The sequence below is a fragment of the Mus pahari genome, chromosome 1 (genome assembly GCF_900095145.1).
Source record: "Mus pahari chromosome 1, PAHARI_EIJ_v1.1, whole genome shotgun sequence".
Taxonomy (NCBI): Eukaryota; Metazoa; Chordata; class Mammalia; order Rodentia; family Muridae; genus Mus; species Mus pahari.
This window is the reverse complement of record NC_034590.1, coordinates 8,657,773-8,674,216: the sequence shown is the minus strand read 5'-3', so window position 1 is coordinate 8,674,216 and position 16,444 is coordinate 8,657,773. Positions and strand designations below refer to the sequence as shown.

Here is a 16,444-nt window from a genome sequence, read left to right as displayed (position 1 = left end):
AAGGAAGGAAGGAAGGAACCAAGCAAGCAAGCAAGCTAGCTCGCTCAAAAACCCAGAAATAGCAGTTGAATGGCCCAGAATCTCACAAGAACAACGTTCTCCTAGCCAAGGACCAGAAAAGAGAAAATTTAGGAAGACAGAGAACTTAACAGCCCATAGCAGCCAACACCTTACCAACACGTGCAGCTCCACTCCCACCTGCCAGCAGGGGATCATGGGAGTGCCTGGATTTCTGTTCTCACCCTGTTCTCATGCCTGCTATGTGCCAAGGCAGTGTCAGAAAATCTGGAATTTTCCCTCTCTCCCACAGACCACATGGGGAATCTGACTTCAGCCCCCACTTAGCTATGGTGACATCCCTTCCCTCCCGCCAGGGTGGCTTCAAAGGAGGCCAACTGCATGCTTGCCCTCCACTGCCAAGGTCAGGGGGCTAAGGAGCTTCCTAATCAGAAGCACATGTGGTACTGTGCTCAGCCCTAAATGGGACATCCTTCTTAACCCCCATCTCCCAGGTTGGAGAGCATCATAGGAGGAGGGGCAGAAGGATGGGGAGGAGGGCTAGGCAATGCTATCTTCAGGACAGGCCCTGGCACTGCACCCACGGCAGCTCTGTGCCTAGGTGAGGCAGCAGGCATTGCACTCAGTGGAGAGGACAGGAAAGGGGAAAGGAGACATGATGGGAAATGCCTGGACTGGGTGGGAGGAAGGAGCTACGGTGTATGCATCCAGCTCATACACATAAAATTAAACTTACAAAATTAAGATATGCCCATGTGATGTAATATTAGTAACTTTTCTCACTGCTGGGACAGAAAACAGTAAGGATAAATGTTTATTTTGTCCCATGGCTTCTGAGAGATTTCAGTCTGTCTTAGCAAAGGCATGGTGATGAGATTGGTTGGTCCTATCTGTGGTGTCCAGAGCGTGAGGCAGCCTCTCGTTAGAGTCAGCAGGCAGGAAGCAGATCAGAACCAGAGCCAGGCATAGCTGCTAACAGCTGTAGTGGCTGCCTTTCCTGCTGGCCTTTCTCCCAAAGACTCAGCTCTTCAGCCTCTGTGAGCTTGGGTTGCCTGCACAAGACCCAAAAAGATCAAGCCAACCTAAATCCTGGCATCAGGTTCCTACCCCTTCCTCAGTAGCTGCTGGCAGTGGATAGTTGCTGAGGGAGGGGCCATCATTCTGTACTGAGGATGTGGCCCTGGTAGGTCTTCCACGCTCTGATGGGTGCCTCACACATGGCACATATGGACACATATGGGCTGCCCATGCACATTTGGACACATGTGGGTAGCACTAACTAGACTTAATGGGTTATCAAAAACAAAGACCTGAATTTGGGAGGGAGCCTATTGGGAGACATGGGATAGAAAGGGGCCACATATCATATTTACTGGATACATGTATGTAATTCCCCCAATTTTTTTTAAGGCACCAGCAGCCTTCAAAACATAAGTCTGTGTTTGGAGGTGTATTTCAGAATCAGATCTTCACAGTTATGTAATGTTTTGAAGTTCAAGTTTTCACAGACTACTCACTGGTGTGAGAAAATTATGCTATGTAGTAGGGTATGCAGTTTGTATGAAATGTTAGGCTCTAGTCGGAACCTGCACTGCCTCTCTCGGTAACTGTTGGGTTTTGGCTCTTGGCTCTGCCTTTCTATCAGTTACTGTTCTGTTTAATGTTTGTCTGTGTGCAGTTAGCTACAGCATCCTCCTAGAAAGCACTGTGGTCCTGTGCCCTGAGCTCCTGGTGACACCAGGCAGAGCAGAGCCCGCAGGCCTCATTTCTCCATGCTTGAAACAGCCTGGTTTCCTCTGAGGTTAAAGCTTGCAGCCTCGATGAGTCAGGGCGCTGCTTCACAAAATTGCCGTTTTTCCCAGGTCTAGATGAGTATGGAATTGAAAAACGATCAATTCATTTTTTAAAAGATGTCATAACGTTTCATTGCTGTGAGGAGACACCATGAGCAAGGCCACTCTTATAAAGTACATTTAATTGGAGCTGGCTTACAGTTTCAGAGGTTCAGTCCATTATCGTCATGGTGGGAACTATGACATGCTCAGACTCACATGAAGACCTGCACGCACACATGCATAGACATCTTTAAAGCTTTTTTTTTTTTTTTTTTTTTTTGCTGTTGAAAGTGAAAAACAAATAGAATTTGTATAACGGGGCGTCCTTTTAGAGACGGCGATTCTTGAAGCTAGATAGGCTTTCTGCTTGTAGCCTGAGGTGTGAACACTGTCCCATGTCTTGCTCTCCTAATGAGATCTCCATCCATCGGCTCCATTGCAGGCCACCTGGCTGTACGGCATACAGATAAGCTGCCTGCTCCTCGTCTGCACGCTTCAGTTCTTTAACTCCATGATTCTGGGGTCGTTGCTCATCAGTTTTAACCTTTCAGTATTAATTGTAAGAAAACTTCAGGTAGGACTTTTAATTTTTATAAACGATGTTGTAAGATTTTAATTTTTAGCTCTTCCCCCCCCTTTCTCCTTCTGTGTGTGTGTGTGTGTGTGTGTGTGTGTGTGTATGTATGTATGTGTGTATGTGTGATTTATGAATGTGCACATGAGTATAGTTCCTATGGAGGCCTGAAGAGGACATCAGACCCCCCCTCGACCTGTAGTTACCTGCTGTTGTGAGCTGCCTCAAGTAGCTGCTGGGGACCAAGGGGCTCTCTGCGAGAACAGTACATGATCCTAACCGCTGAGCCATCTCTCCAGCCCTATAAAATCTATTTTTGATTGTGTGGCTCACTGGACCTACCTTATTTTCATTTGTAATTCAAAGGAAAACCTGACCCAGTTCCCAGTACAGAGCGCCAGCAGGGTTATAGTCACTTCTCCTTTTAAAGCGCACTTTCACTTTTGAAGTTAAACATTTGTTTCAAGCTGTCTCAGGTCATTCTTTCCTTAGCAGTGATGGCTTCTTATGCAGTTGAAACCTTAATTCAGGCATTAGCCAAGGGCACTTATTTGAATTATGTTATTATCTGTCATAGATGTAAACCCGCAATACAAGAAAGAAAAAAATTGTATATGTAATCAGTAGTGCCAGTGTGTCTGTGACAGCCTTTCAGGTCTGGACCCCTTGCTGTCTGTGGTGACGCCACCCTTTCCTGGCATCACCTGACCTCTTAGTGTTATTGAAGTGAATTAAAATAAACTTTTTAAAATTGAAAGAATTCCAAAAAAAAACTTACAAGGGCATGGGGCACCTTGTAAGATATTAAAATATTGTGTAAAATTCTTTCCTGTATATTTTTAATTCTTTGAGAATTTCATACACGTGTATTTTGATCATATATACTTCCGCTTGTGTGACCCTTCAGTCTCTCCTCAGACACCCCCAACACGTCCCCCTTCCAACTTTGTCTTTTATTTATAAAATCACCTGCTGAATCCAATTAGTGCTAACCTTATACAAATGTCTGCGGGGGCATCAACTGCAGCCTAGTGGGAGCCATAGCTTCTGAATTACAACTGTCCATCTCCCATCAGCTGTCAGCTGCCAATAGCTCCTCAGCTAGGGGCGGGCCTCACGAGCCGCCCCCCCAGCCATACTGGGACTGTGTCTGACTTGTGCCACTCTTATGTAGGTAGCCACCCTCTTCTTGTGAATTTGAATTCATGAGTACATAGCGTTTCAGAGCTTTATTCTCCCCTCCCCCACTCTCACATTCTTCCCACCCGCTCTGTCCTGGCTTTGTCTGAGCCTTGGTGGGGTGTGATACAGGCATCTTATTTAAGGCTAAACACCTAGAGTAGGTAATTCTGAATACTTCTTAGGCCATTGTGAGTCTCTGCATTAACCACTGTCCACTGCAAAGAAGTTTCTTTGACCAAGCTTGAGAGCAGCACAGATGTGTAGATATAAATGTGAATATTCAGAAGATAATTAGATAACATGACTATTCCACAGAACAGCAGTCAGAGGTTTTCCCCTGTGACCTCCCCAGCCATGTGCTGTTTATTAAGTTTACAGAACTAGTCATGACTTCCCTCCTGGTGAATAGTCCTCATCTAATCAGAAAGCAGTTGGCTGTTCCCATACCAGCTGCGCTGCCATCACACCAGTGGCAGGCACAGGGTCAGTGCTGGGTAAGACGCCATCCTGCACCGTGAAAACTCAGCACCAGGTCACTGTCCCTATAACCCACATGTGTGGTGTCTTCATCAGTAGGGTCTTAACATCTGTTACAGGGGACAGCTAAGGGCTTGTGTTGTCTTAGAGTCTTCTGGGTGTGGCTTTCCTGTCCAGTAACTCATAGGGAGGTCTCCCATGTGTTGACTGGTGTTTCCATTGCATAACCTGTGTCTTCTAGGGGCAGCCTTGTTCACCCATGCAGGTGACCACTGTTCAGACTCCTTCTTTATTTAGTTACATTTCTAAATCCCTTTACAAAGTAGTGGATTCCCACAAGATTTTTTTCAAACACCCTTAGTCTTATCTCACCAGCTTACCCTTCTCACCCACATCCCTGCTTAGACCGTTATCCACCAATATCCCGCCCTCTGCCCCATTTCAGGTCACATGAAAAATTATTAAAGTAAAGGAAAAGAGACCCCATAACGTAGGCTTTATTTTTTCCTATATACATTTACCTGTGTGTGTTGCATGAACATCTTCAAGCAATCTCAAATGTTTATGAACTTAGAGTAAAGTTGAAGTTGATTTAAATGCTAATTTAAAATTAAAATAATTTTTTCAATTTCTAGAAAAACCTGAAGACTGGATCCTTCCTGACTAGAATTTGGAAACTATTGTTGCATTTGCTTCTAGTTTTCTGTTTGACACTTTTTCTCAACAACATTATTAAGGTAAGTGAATAAGTGAGATTTAATCCATTTCTGAAATGTGTTTATGGTATTACAGTCAAATTTTGAACTTTAAATTAGGGCTAGTTCTCATTATAAAGCATACTTGAATCACTCAGAGTCGTGGTTGACCTAGCGAGAGCCACACTCAGCTCTGTTAGTTTTAGTTCATCTCTCCTCCCTTTCAGGACATATCTGTATTATTTGCTTTTCTATCACTTTGACCATGGCCAAAGCCACTTAGAGAACAGTTTATTTGGCCTAACAATTCAGGAGGGTTACTGTCCAAAATGGTGGGCCAAACAGGCTGAGCACTCACATCTTACAAACTGGGAGCTCACAAAGCCCTCCCCCAGTGATAGCACACTTCCTGAATCAAGGCCACACCTTCTGAGCCTCCTCAAACAGTGCCACTAACTCTGCAGCAAGTAGGGTCTCTGGCAGGGGAATGGAGCCAAACTTGCTTCTCCTGCAAACCAGCTGAACCAGCTACAAATGGGGGGGGGGGTGTCTAAGTGATAACAGACTGGCCCAAGGGCGAGACACAGCGGGGCTAAAGTCTTAACACACAGAGCCGGTGCTGCTGAGCCAGAGAGCAGTCGTTCAGGCCAGCCTGGAATTCTCAGCCTCGAGAGAGACACTGACTCCAGCAAACGAGGGACAGGGCAGCACCAGGGGTAGCTCTGAGCTCAGAAACCTCCTCTGGGACCATGCAGATGGTCACTCTGACCAGTGGGAATGGGGCTTACCAGATCTGGACTAACACGCATGGATCTGCTGTTGTTTCTAGATTCGAGTCACAGGGCACTGATGTTGTGATTATAAAAAGATAAAAGAGTATTAATATATGTTCTATGGGAGTGTGGTGTGGTGTGGGGAAGGGGGTGTCTCAGCAGGCCCATGCCAAGGCATCCCTTACCCCTGAGAGACCCGCCACACAATGGTATAGCATGGAATAGAGTTTATTTAGGTCATGGGGAGTGGAGTTAAAAGAGTAGCAGAGGCAGAGAGAAAGGCAGAGAGAAGGAGAGAGTAGAGAAGTAGAGGCCGGCCATGACCATGTGGAGAGAAGGGGGAAGGGAATGGGGAGAGGGGGAGCAAGGGGGCAAGAGGCAAGGGAGAGAGGAAAGAGTAAGAGAGTAAGAGAGAGGGGAGGGGGCAAGCAGCCCTTTTATAGTGGGTCAGGCCTACCTGGCTGTTGCCAGGTAACTGTGGGGGTAGAGTCCAGACAGAATACCAACAGTGTGTGTCTGTGGGTGGATCTGTGCATATGAGTGCAGTGCCCATGGAGGTCAGAAAAGGGTGTGAGATCCTCTGAAGTTAGAGTTACATTCAGTTATGAGTCACCCTATTTGGGTGCTAGGAACCCGGTCAGCTGCAAGAGCAGTATAGGCTCTTAGCCATCATCTCTCCAGCTCCAACTGTTTGTAGTACGTGGGTTTTCATAGTCCATAAGTAAAAAATTAAATTATATCAACTAAAATTACAATCACTAATGATGAATACTGGAGTTGGGGTGGCTACATCTTAGCTTTACTTCTGTCCAGAGTTATATGTGATTGAGTCATTTGTGTCCCCAGAACCAAAACCTGACAGCCACACGGGTTGCTTACCTGCTTGAAATTTCAAGTCATTTTGCTGATTTTCTGATATAAAACTAAAAAGGGACACCTTTCTTTTTTTTTTTTTTTAAAGATTTATTATTTATTATATGTAAGTACACTGTAGCTGTCTTCAGACACTCCAGAAGAGGGCATCAGCTCTCATTATGGATGGTTGTGAGCCACCATGTGGTTGCTGGGATTTGAACTCAGGACCTTTGGAAGAGCAGTTAGTGCTCTTACCTGCTGAGCCATCTAGCCAGCCCCCGACACCTTTGTTTTATCTGCTTCCCTTGCTGTGCAGATGTTTGAATAGAGGAGAACCTTTTAAAAGGGAGGGAAGATAAGGCAGCTCTGTGAGACTAGGGAGCTGACTGTGGACTGGCCTCCTCCTGAGCCCCATTCACCGCAGGGTGTCCAGGAACCACACCCAGGACACTAAGAGCTCATCTGCTTCTCTCTTCCTAACAGAAAGTTCTTAACCTGAAGTCAGATGAACACATCTTTAAATTTCTGAAGGCCAAATTTGGGTTTGGAGCAACAAGGTAAGACTGGCGTGAGAGCATGCCCTCCGTTTCATACGGGCTATGCCCTGAAGTTTCCTTGCCTGGCTTGGATGTAACTTCTTGCCCTGCCTTCCTTCCTTCCTTCCCCAGGGATTTCGATGCAAATCTCTATCTGTGTGAAGAGGCCTTCGGCCTCCTGCCTCTCAACACGTTCCAGAGGCTCTCGGAGACACTGCTTTTTTACGCATACATGTTTGTCCTCGTGGTCACAGTGGTTACAGCGTCCGTGGTGGCCTTTCATAATCTCAGGTAGGACTTTAACACTTTGATGAAGTTGTTCTCGATGGGAGATGCAGAGGGAGGGAGGGAGGGAGGGAGGATTGCCCTGGGACAGAACGATGGGAACACATTTAGGAATATAAAAGACTGAGGGAGGGAGGGAGGGAGGGAGGGAGGGAGGGAGGGTTAAAATGGGAACAGCAGACACAGAGCATCAGAGCTCTGCTCCTCTTTAGAGAGGACACACCCAGTTCAGGGTGGACGGAACACGGAATGGGCTGGGTTCTGTGGAGCTGGTGTGCTTGGGGAAACCACACTAAGTGTAGAAAACCAAGACCCTTTTATAGGCATCCGACAACACTACCTGTTGTTGGTATTGATTCATGAGTCTGGTTTGGTTTTAATGATTAGCTCCATGTGGGGTTTTGTTGTTTTGTTTTGGGTCAGTGTGTGTGTGTGTGAGTGTGTGTGTGTGTGTGTGTGTGTGTGTGAGAGAGAGAGAGAGAGAGAGAGAGAGAGAGAGAGAGAGAGAGAGATTGAGAGAGAGAATCCTTTAGTAACTCCATCACATGGTTCTCAACTGAGAACTTTGTGTTTGCTGACAGAGATCTGAGAGCCTAGTAACTCAGGAAATGGGGACAGGAGGATCACAAGTTCAAGGTCACCCTGCACTAAAATGAGTTCAGGGCCAATGTGGACAACTTAGACTCAAAGTAACAAGGGAAAAGAAATTAGCCCAGTGGTTCATCACTTGTCTAGTATGCCCGAGGCCCAGGGTACCAGAAAGATAAAGTTAATTATTGTTCATTTGTTCCCTCGGGTCTCATTTGAAAGTTCATACATTTGGTATGGGCCATAATTATGAGTATTTACTGAAACCTTTATGCACGCATTGCCTGTATTTAAAACATAGCACATCTCCCAGTCTACAGAAAGAGTATCAGAAAGTAAGAAGGGGGTTTTGGCAGACTTGTAGAATACCTCCGATCATGCTGATGGGTTTTGCATTTAAAATCTGTATTCCAAGGAAAGAAAATTAAAAAGTTGAAGCAACTGTCATTTGTGAGAGCGTGGTGCGGCTCCTTTTCTGTGTAGTTCCACAGCCATTTCAAATGCCAGTGAGCTGTGAGCTCCAGGCAGGAAAACTGAGTCTGGGTCCCTTCAGCCTTATGCTCATTAAGAATAAAGTAGGGCCTGGAAGATGCTCAGTGGGTAAGAGTGCTGGCTGCTCTTCGGAAAATCTGAGTTCAGTTCTGAGCACCTGTGTGGCATGGCTCCCAACCTCTCTGACTCCAGTTCCAGTTCCTGGTGGCCTCTTCTGCCTCCTCAGGAACTCACACACAGACACATAAATAAAAACCTTTCTTGAAAGGAACTATGAGAATACTTCACCAGCTATGCAGTATCCTAAGTCACGGCTCCTGGAAACAGGAAGTTGGTCTGGATGACACAGTTGATGTCACTGCAGTGCATAGGGTAGGCAGGACCCGGGCTATATCCAAGTTGACCTGCCTAGTGTGCTGGGCTCAGTGTGAATCAGGGATGCATCTGGATTTGCTATATGGCTGTAGATGGAGGCATCCTAGGGACCTCCTCTGCATGGTGCTTTTTGTGAGGAAAAGCACTATGTTAATTTAAAAATGGTAGATTCTTAATGTGTGCTAGCTAACTCAGTGTCAAAGGGTGATTTGGGTTGTTGTTGTTGTTGTAGTTGTTGTTTGTGAGGGGTCAGGGGTGAGGGGTTGAGATAGGATTTCTGCATCCTGGATTTGCTCTGTATGCCGGGCTGACCTGAAACTCAGAAACCCGCATGTCTCTGCCTGAGTGCTGGGATTAAAGGTGGGCACCAACAGTGCCTGGCTGATTTTTTTTTTTTTAAGATTTATTTATTTTTATTTTATTTGTATGGATGTTCTGACTGTGTGTTCTGCCTGTATAACACATTTGCAGCACCCTCAGAGGCCAGAAGAGGGATCTGGGTCTTCTGGAACCAGAGTTACAGACCACTGCGAGCTGCCATGTAGGAAACAAACCCAGGTTCTCTCTGGCCCCTGGATTATGACTTTTTAAAAAAACTTTTAAAACTGAGGCCAAAGGGATTGATTAGAAGTTAAGAGCACTGGTTCAGTTACCAGCACTCTCGTGGCGGCTCACAACCTTCTGTAAAGCCAATCCCAGAGGATCCAGTGCCCTCTTCTGGACTCCAGGGACACCAGGCATGCACACGGTGCACACGCATGCATACAGCCCAAAACACTCACACACATAAAATAAAACAAAAATAAAACTAAACAGAAAGGTATAAAAACTAATTCCTGTACCTGTAATGCCAGCACTTGGGAAACTGAAGTGGCGAATTAATGAGTTCAAATCCAGCCAGAGCTACATAGTGAGACCCTGCTCAAAAATAAATAGGTAAGGGCTGGGAAGATGGCTCAGAGGTTAAAAGCACTGACTGCTCTTCTAGAGGCCCAGAGTTCAATTCCCAGCAATCACATGGTGTAATGGGATCTGATGCCCTCTTCTGGTGTGTCTGAAGACAGCTATAGTGTACTCATATAAATGAAATAAATTTTTTAAAAAAATAGATACATAAATAGAGCACAATTAAGTGATGTTAAGAGTTAGTGTTCATGATATTGGTATATAGGTGTTCACACTATTGAGTTGTATCACGAGAGCACACTTTTAACAATGATAACATTCATCTATTGGATACAAATAATGAAGCATTGGTAGGTGAATGGCTGACCATCTGTTAACTGAACTCAACATTAATGGATACATTTTATTTTAATTCTTGCTTGTTTTTAAAATCTTGAAAAAGTACTAACAGAAACTCATAAAACATTTAGAAAGCTCTCCCATCTCAGGCATCTGCAGAGGACTTGTTCCTGTCATCCTGGATCAAAGAACTGAATCGGTTTAAATTTTTGCTTAAATTAGTCTTCTGTGAAATTGTGGTTACTTCACAGCCAAGGCAGTGAAGTTTATATTACCATCTCAAGTCTCAGATTCCACACTGATGGATGCCAGTTCATTTCCTCGTAGGGGAAATAACAGGGTTTACCTAAGTCAGCACTACACATCCAGATTTAATGTTGCTCATTGGCTGTTTTCTCCAGTGATTCCACAAGTCTGCAGTCCGTGGATCAGACAAGAAAGCGCGCAGTTGACCTGAAGCCAGAAGCCGCGTACAACCTGATCCATACCATTCTGTTCGGGGTCTTGGCGTTGAGTACGATGAGGTACTTGCATCTCATCTGGTTTATTTACAAAACTTGATGGCTCTTTAACTAGCGTTAACTAGCAGAGTTACCTGACAGCCCTCTTTGATGATGCTCTGCTCCTAGCGATCTGCCCTTCAGTGCTCTCTTCACTCTCTGAAGCCTTACTGCCCGGGTTTTTCTTAGCTGCAAACATTCCCCAGGGGGTTTCCTGTGTGATTGCGCCTAGAGTGATCGAATGGAAGAGTCACACTCTGGCCGATGGCTTCTGCACAGACAGGGCTGGCCGGGTCACTGTGTGTGAGCTTCCCGCCTCGCTTGCTCTCCCACTGGCCAGGTCTTCGCACAAGCACTGACCTGTGCTCTGCCGTTTCAGGATGAAGTACCTGTGGACCTCCCACATGTGTGTGTTCGCATCCTTCGGCCTGTGCAGCTCTGACATCTGGGAACTGCTTCTGAGGCTGGTTCATCTCTGTAACCCAAAGAGGGTTAGTGTTGTCCTGTCTGTCAGTGCAAATGAGCTCTAAGCTTTCTTCCATGTCTGCTCCTTTGGGCATTTCAGTGGGTGCCAGGTGCTGTATAGAGCGGATTATCTTTGCTAATTCGTTTAGGTTTTCGACAATTTCATACCTGTGTATAATGTACTCTATCTCCTCCTCAGTATTCTCTTCCGTCTCCCTCACCCTCCTGAGTCCCCCTCTGTCTCAGTGTGCTTTCTGTTTCTATGATAAAACACCATGACCAAAAGCAACTCTACTTAGCTTACATGTCCCAGGTCACAGTCTGTCACAGAGAGAAGTCAGGGCAGGGACTCGAGGCAGGAACGAATCACAGTCTGGTCACCAATTACTTTTTTTTTTTTAAAGATTTATTTATTTATTATATGTAAGTACACTGTAGCTGTCTTCAGACGCTCCAGAAGAGGGCGTCAGATCTTGTTACGGATGGTTGTGAGCCACCATGTGGTTGCTGGAATTTGAACTCCGAACCTTCGGAAGAGCAGTCGGGTGCTCTTACCCACTGAGCCATCTCACCAGCCCCATCAATTACGTTTTTTAATTCAGTCGTATTTCTACATGCCAGATATGTTCACTATATACAGAACTTAGGAGTGTAATAAAAAGCAAAATTAAAACTTTACAGTAAGTCCATTGTCCAGAATTACAGTTATTGTATGAGACACTCTCCGGCGTCTGTATGTTAAGGCTGAGCAGCCCGTGACCAACAACCACTCTGCCCTCGACACTCATTGGATGGCGGGATGGCAGACGCAGCTTGCATGCTCAGAGCCAGACTTTGAGGTCCAGAGACATGTGATCTAAACAGGGTCTTTGTCCCACAGATCTGGGTCCTGCGATACTTGGTTCCCGTTCTCACCCTGCTGTACCTGTGCTGTAAGGTAAGGTTGATCTCCCCCTCCTTCATTTAGCAGCAGAGGGGCGGTGGCTTCTGCAGAGGCAGCCTTCAAGTCCTGCTGAGTTGGCATTAATAGGGAGATTGGGGTTTAAAAACCCATAGTTTTTAGGTGTTAAGCATTAGAGTAAAAGGGCCATTCAGAAAAGAAAAAGAAATCTTTTTTTAAAGCCATTCTGTTCATTTCAACTCTTACTGGAAGCAAGATTTTGAAAATGTTTAAAGACCTATTTTGAAACAAGGAAGGCAGAACAAATTTCTCCTGCTGCCTGGTTTATACAGAGTGAGTGGTTTAAGGATAGGACCAGCTTTAACCTCCTCATTTCATCAGATACATGTCTTCCGGAGGGCTGAACACATTTAATAAACAAGGTAAGGTTAATGATGTGGGGCAGGGTGTGGTGGTACACACCTGTAATCTCTACAATGGAGGCTGGGATGGGAGGATCCAGTATTCAAAGCCAGTCTGGGCTTCATAGTGAGACCCAAATAAAAATTAGACAACAACAACAGCAAAAAAAAGAGAGAGACTGACCCCCCCCACCCAACCCAGAGACAAGTTACTAAAGCAATGAGAAATGTCATATTCTCCTTTAACTGATCTTGAAGTGTCCCAAGACACCCCTCAGAGACCACTGGCCACTTGATAATTCTTTTGTGTTACATTTTTGAGATTTATAGGCCTTGAATAATCACCTGGGCAAATAACACAAAATATTTAATCCAACTGAACCCTTAAACCAAACCCAAACATATGTACTATTTTTATTGTTATTACTTATTTATTTTATTATTATGTTTTTGTTTGTTTGTTTTGTTTTTTGAACTGTGGTTTCTCTGTGTAGCCCTGGCTGTCCTGGAACTCACTCTGTAGACCAGGCTGGCCTCAAACTCAGAAATCCACCTGCCTCTGCCTCCCAAGTGCTGGAATTAAAGGCGTGCGCCACAACCCCAACCATATTTTTCATATGTCTTATGTGGTTTTAAGTTAGAGCAGTAGACCGGAGGCCACTGTGGAGTGGCCCCAGTTTGTCAGGGCAGAGTGAGTCAGCCTGCAGCTCCATCTCCAGACTGCTGCTGTTGTAGCATTAGGTTCTGTAACCCAAAGGCTTGAGGCTTGGGAACTGCAGTTGATAGTCAGGGTTCTGTCAGAACAGCTGCTGTCACCGGCAGAGCCCACCAGCTTCAGGGGTTTCACTTTCCTATGTAAATAAGTGACACAAGGTTAAATGGTAAGTGAGCTACTTGGCAACTTCCCCTTTATGTGGAACTATGCGGTTGAACCTCGGGAAGCTCAGGGTCGGTCTGGTATCCCCACTACAGGTGTGGAGGCAGGATAGTTCAGGACTGGGGACTGACTGTGTGTGTGTGTGTGTGTGTGTGTGTGTGTGTGTGTGTGTGTGTGTGTGTGTAGGGATAGATGGGTGTGTGTGTGTATGAATGTGTATGTGTGTGTATGTTTTGTAGGCTGAGTTCTTTTATGACATCACTACCTGTTGAATTTCTTTTGTAAAGCTGTTTAAGGACTTGGGGGGTAAGATTTAGGAAGGCTTAGAGAACAAATAAAGCATGCTCTAGAGCTTTGGTTCTTAACCATGGTTAAGGCGGTGGCAGCAGTAGGGACTGTGAATTAGGAAACGCAAGGTGTGGGTTGCCCCGGACCTCCTGAGTCAGAACCCATGTTTCGGCCATGCAGTGATGCAGAGACATCAAGTTTGCAAAGCCTGTTGTGCTTCCTAGGACTTTATCCCGGATAACCATGTCCCAGGCTGCCGGCCTGCCAGGCAGATTGAGTAGCAAAGTCCCTACCTTCAAACTCCTCGATGCTGACCGCTCCTCCCTGTGGCAGCCTGCCATTTCCAGCACATTACATACATTCTGCCCTCTGAGAACAGTCCCCTTGCCTCTAAGGAGCACTGCTGTAGGGGACCAGGGAAAGCACTAGGAAACCCGACTCAGCACTGCTGCCAGCAGGGGTCCGGGGGGGTTGCAAGGCCTTGGGCAGGTGGCCTGATTCCTCTACTGACACTGCATGTAATCCTTTAGCGACTTCAACTCAAAATTTGCAAAGTAAAAGCAAGCATGGTGGCTTTTGCTTTATCCCAGCAGTAGGAGGCATAGGCAGAGCATCTCTTAGTTTAGCAGCCAGCCTGGGCTACAGAGTAAGTTCCAGGGCAGCCTGGGCTACAGAGTGAGTGAGGCTTTGTCTTTTAAAGAAAGAATTGTAAAGTCTCAGACCAGAAAGAATATGAACAATGTAGACATGAGGAATTTCCCCTGACACTGAAGCTGTTTTCTGTCTGGGCCAGCCATGAAGACTTTCTGTAAGTGTCATGAGTATTTATTCAAAGCTTGGCTTAAGTTTTACTGGCAGTTACAATGTGGACCATGTTCTTTTCTCTAGGATAATCCTGTTCAAAGGGGAAGGCATGTGCTAGGCTCCTCAGAGCCAGAGATTAAAAGCATTTATTCTGGTTTTGATTAGCTTATTGGATTGTTGAAATCCCAGCTAATCTATTGCATCCTGTTAAAAAGTGACATTTAGTTTTTATTTGCACGTCATTTAAGGAGTTTCTCTCAGGATCCAAAACTTTAACATTAGAAAACTATCCAATGCCCAAAAATAATTGGAACATTATATTAAATAAAATGTTATATCTTGTTGATGATCAATTGACAGGCACCACAAATTTAATCCCCAAAGTATTTAGTAGTAGTGTAAGTCAGGAGTTTGAGGCTAACCTGGGCTACAGAGTAATAATCTGTCTCAAAATAAGAATGGAGGAAGTGGTGCCTGGTCGACCATAATTCAAGAACTAAGATTTAATTGATTAATGAACTAGAATTTACATTAGATGAGAGGTAGATGGGAATGTTCTTTTTATACTCTATATAACCTTAAGTGACGTGAGCTGACCAATGGCCGAAATAATAAAGTCTAATACATTAGATGCTCCTGGAGAGTCTGATTCCCAGCCATCCTTTCCTATCGTAACAGAGTGAGTGTTGACATGTACCCAGCCATTTGCCCAGAATATTCAGGACAGTGCAGTAAGAAGCATTTAGAAGCAAGTCCCAAGGCACAGCTCTGCTACTTAAGTCAGCCACCAACAGATCTGATGGTGATGCTCTCAGCCGCACCATCTGTCTTGGGATACCCTTGTGGCCAGGAAAATACTCCTGTACTGAAAGCCTTGATCCATGTGTGTATGCAAGTGCCTGTAAGTCTGTGCTCCACATGCATGCAACACCCGCAGAGGCCAGAAGAGGGCAGCACATCACTGAATTACGGTCAGCTGTGAGCTGCCATTGTGGGTCCTGGGAACTAAACCCAGGTCCCTCCCCCTACAAGAGCAGGCACTGAGCCATCTCTCCAGACCCAACAGTAGGTGGTGTTGTTGTTGCATACATACAGTCTTACTTTACACTTACACATCACATAAAAGCCTGTCTGTACCAGCTTTGGGAGTAACTAGATGGTCTCAGGCCTCCCGCTCACCTGTGCAGACTGGCTCAGAGGTAAAGCCATCCAGGGCTGCTGCTGCCGTTTGTGTGTGCCTCCTGAGTACATCATGCACAGTTTCTCTTCCTCTGTTACTTAATCTTAGTGACAGCTACAGGGGTGCATTTTTGTTTTGTTTTGTTTTCCTTTCAGTCCTGGCCAGGAGTGATGGATGAACTCTCCGAGCTGAAAGAATTCTATGACCCAGATACAGTGGAGCTGATGAACTGGATTAAGTAAGAGGAACTTTTTCTTTTAAAGTTTGAAACTTTGAATGCCCTTCTAAAGTCAACTGTAGATCTCATTTCTTTGAGAGGAAAGTTTGTTTATTTTCTAATATTTAAGAACCATTCTTTTTTTTTTTTTAAGATTTATTTATTATAATATCTAAGTACACTGTAGCTGTCTTCAGATGCATCAGAAAAGGGCGTCAGATCTCATTATGGATGGTTGTGAGCCACCATGTGGTTGCTGGGATTTGAACTCAGGACCTTCCGAAGAGCAGTCAGTGCTCTTACCCACTGAGCCATCTCTCCAGCCCCAGAACCATTCTTTTTAATCAAGCTTTTCTTTAAAACTATGAATTTGAAAGAAACGCTTCCTTTCAAGAACCATTCTAACTGGGTGCAGTAGCACACACTTATAACCCCAGCACCCAGGCAGAGGCCATGAGTTCAAGGCCAGCCTAGGCCACATAGCAAGACCTCGACTTTAAAGAACAAAAGGATTCTCTGCAGCTGCCTTCCCTGAAGGAAAGAAAACACTCGTTTGAAGTGGAAAATGGGATCAGAAAATAAACTCCCAAAAGCAGCAGAAGCGAGAGTAAGGCTGTATTTACCCACGAGACTTAGCAGTTGTGAGCATGCTCTGCTCTTGCCAAGCACCCAAGCTCAGGGCTTAGCGCCCACCCTGGAGGTTTGCAGCCACCTGTAACTCTAGTTTCAGGGCATCCGGCAATTGCTGGCCTTGCCTCCCGTGCAACTGCATTCACATGCTCGTGCTCACACACACACACACACACACACACACACACGGATGCATACACATATTTAAAAGCTTAAAAGTCACTCACGTTTCTACTTTTTGCTGACTTTAT

At 45.3% G+C, this 16,444-nt stretch overlaps 1 protein-coding gene across 1 annotated transcript in view; it reads left to right on the top strand.

The window, feature by feature from the left end:
- Dpy19l3 (dpy-19 like C-mannosyltransferase 3) overlaps positions 1-16,444 on the top strand; it is a 65,252-nt gene that overhangs the window by 35,733 nt on the left and 13,075 nt on the right. Inside the window, exons 9-16 of the mRNA XM_021200113.1 lie at positions 2,296-2,427; positions 4,722-4,823; positions 6,893-6,966; positions 7,078-7,236; positions 10,332-10,454; positions 10,810-10,921; positions 11,776-11,832; positions 15,502-15,584. Of these exons, the coding sequence (XP_021055772.1) occupies positions 2,296-2,427; positions 4,722-4,823; positions 6,893-6,966; positions 7,078-7,236; positions 10,332-10,454; positions 10,810-10,921; positions 11,776-11,832; positions 15,502-15,584 (842 nt within the window). The remainder of the gene's footprint in view (positions 1-2,295; positions 2,428-4,721; positions 4,824-6,892; positions 6,967-7,077; positions 7,237-10,331; positions 10,455-10,809; positions 10,922-11,775; positions 11,833-15,501; positions 15,585-16,444) is intronic.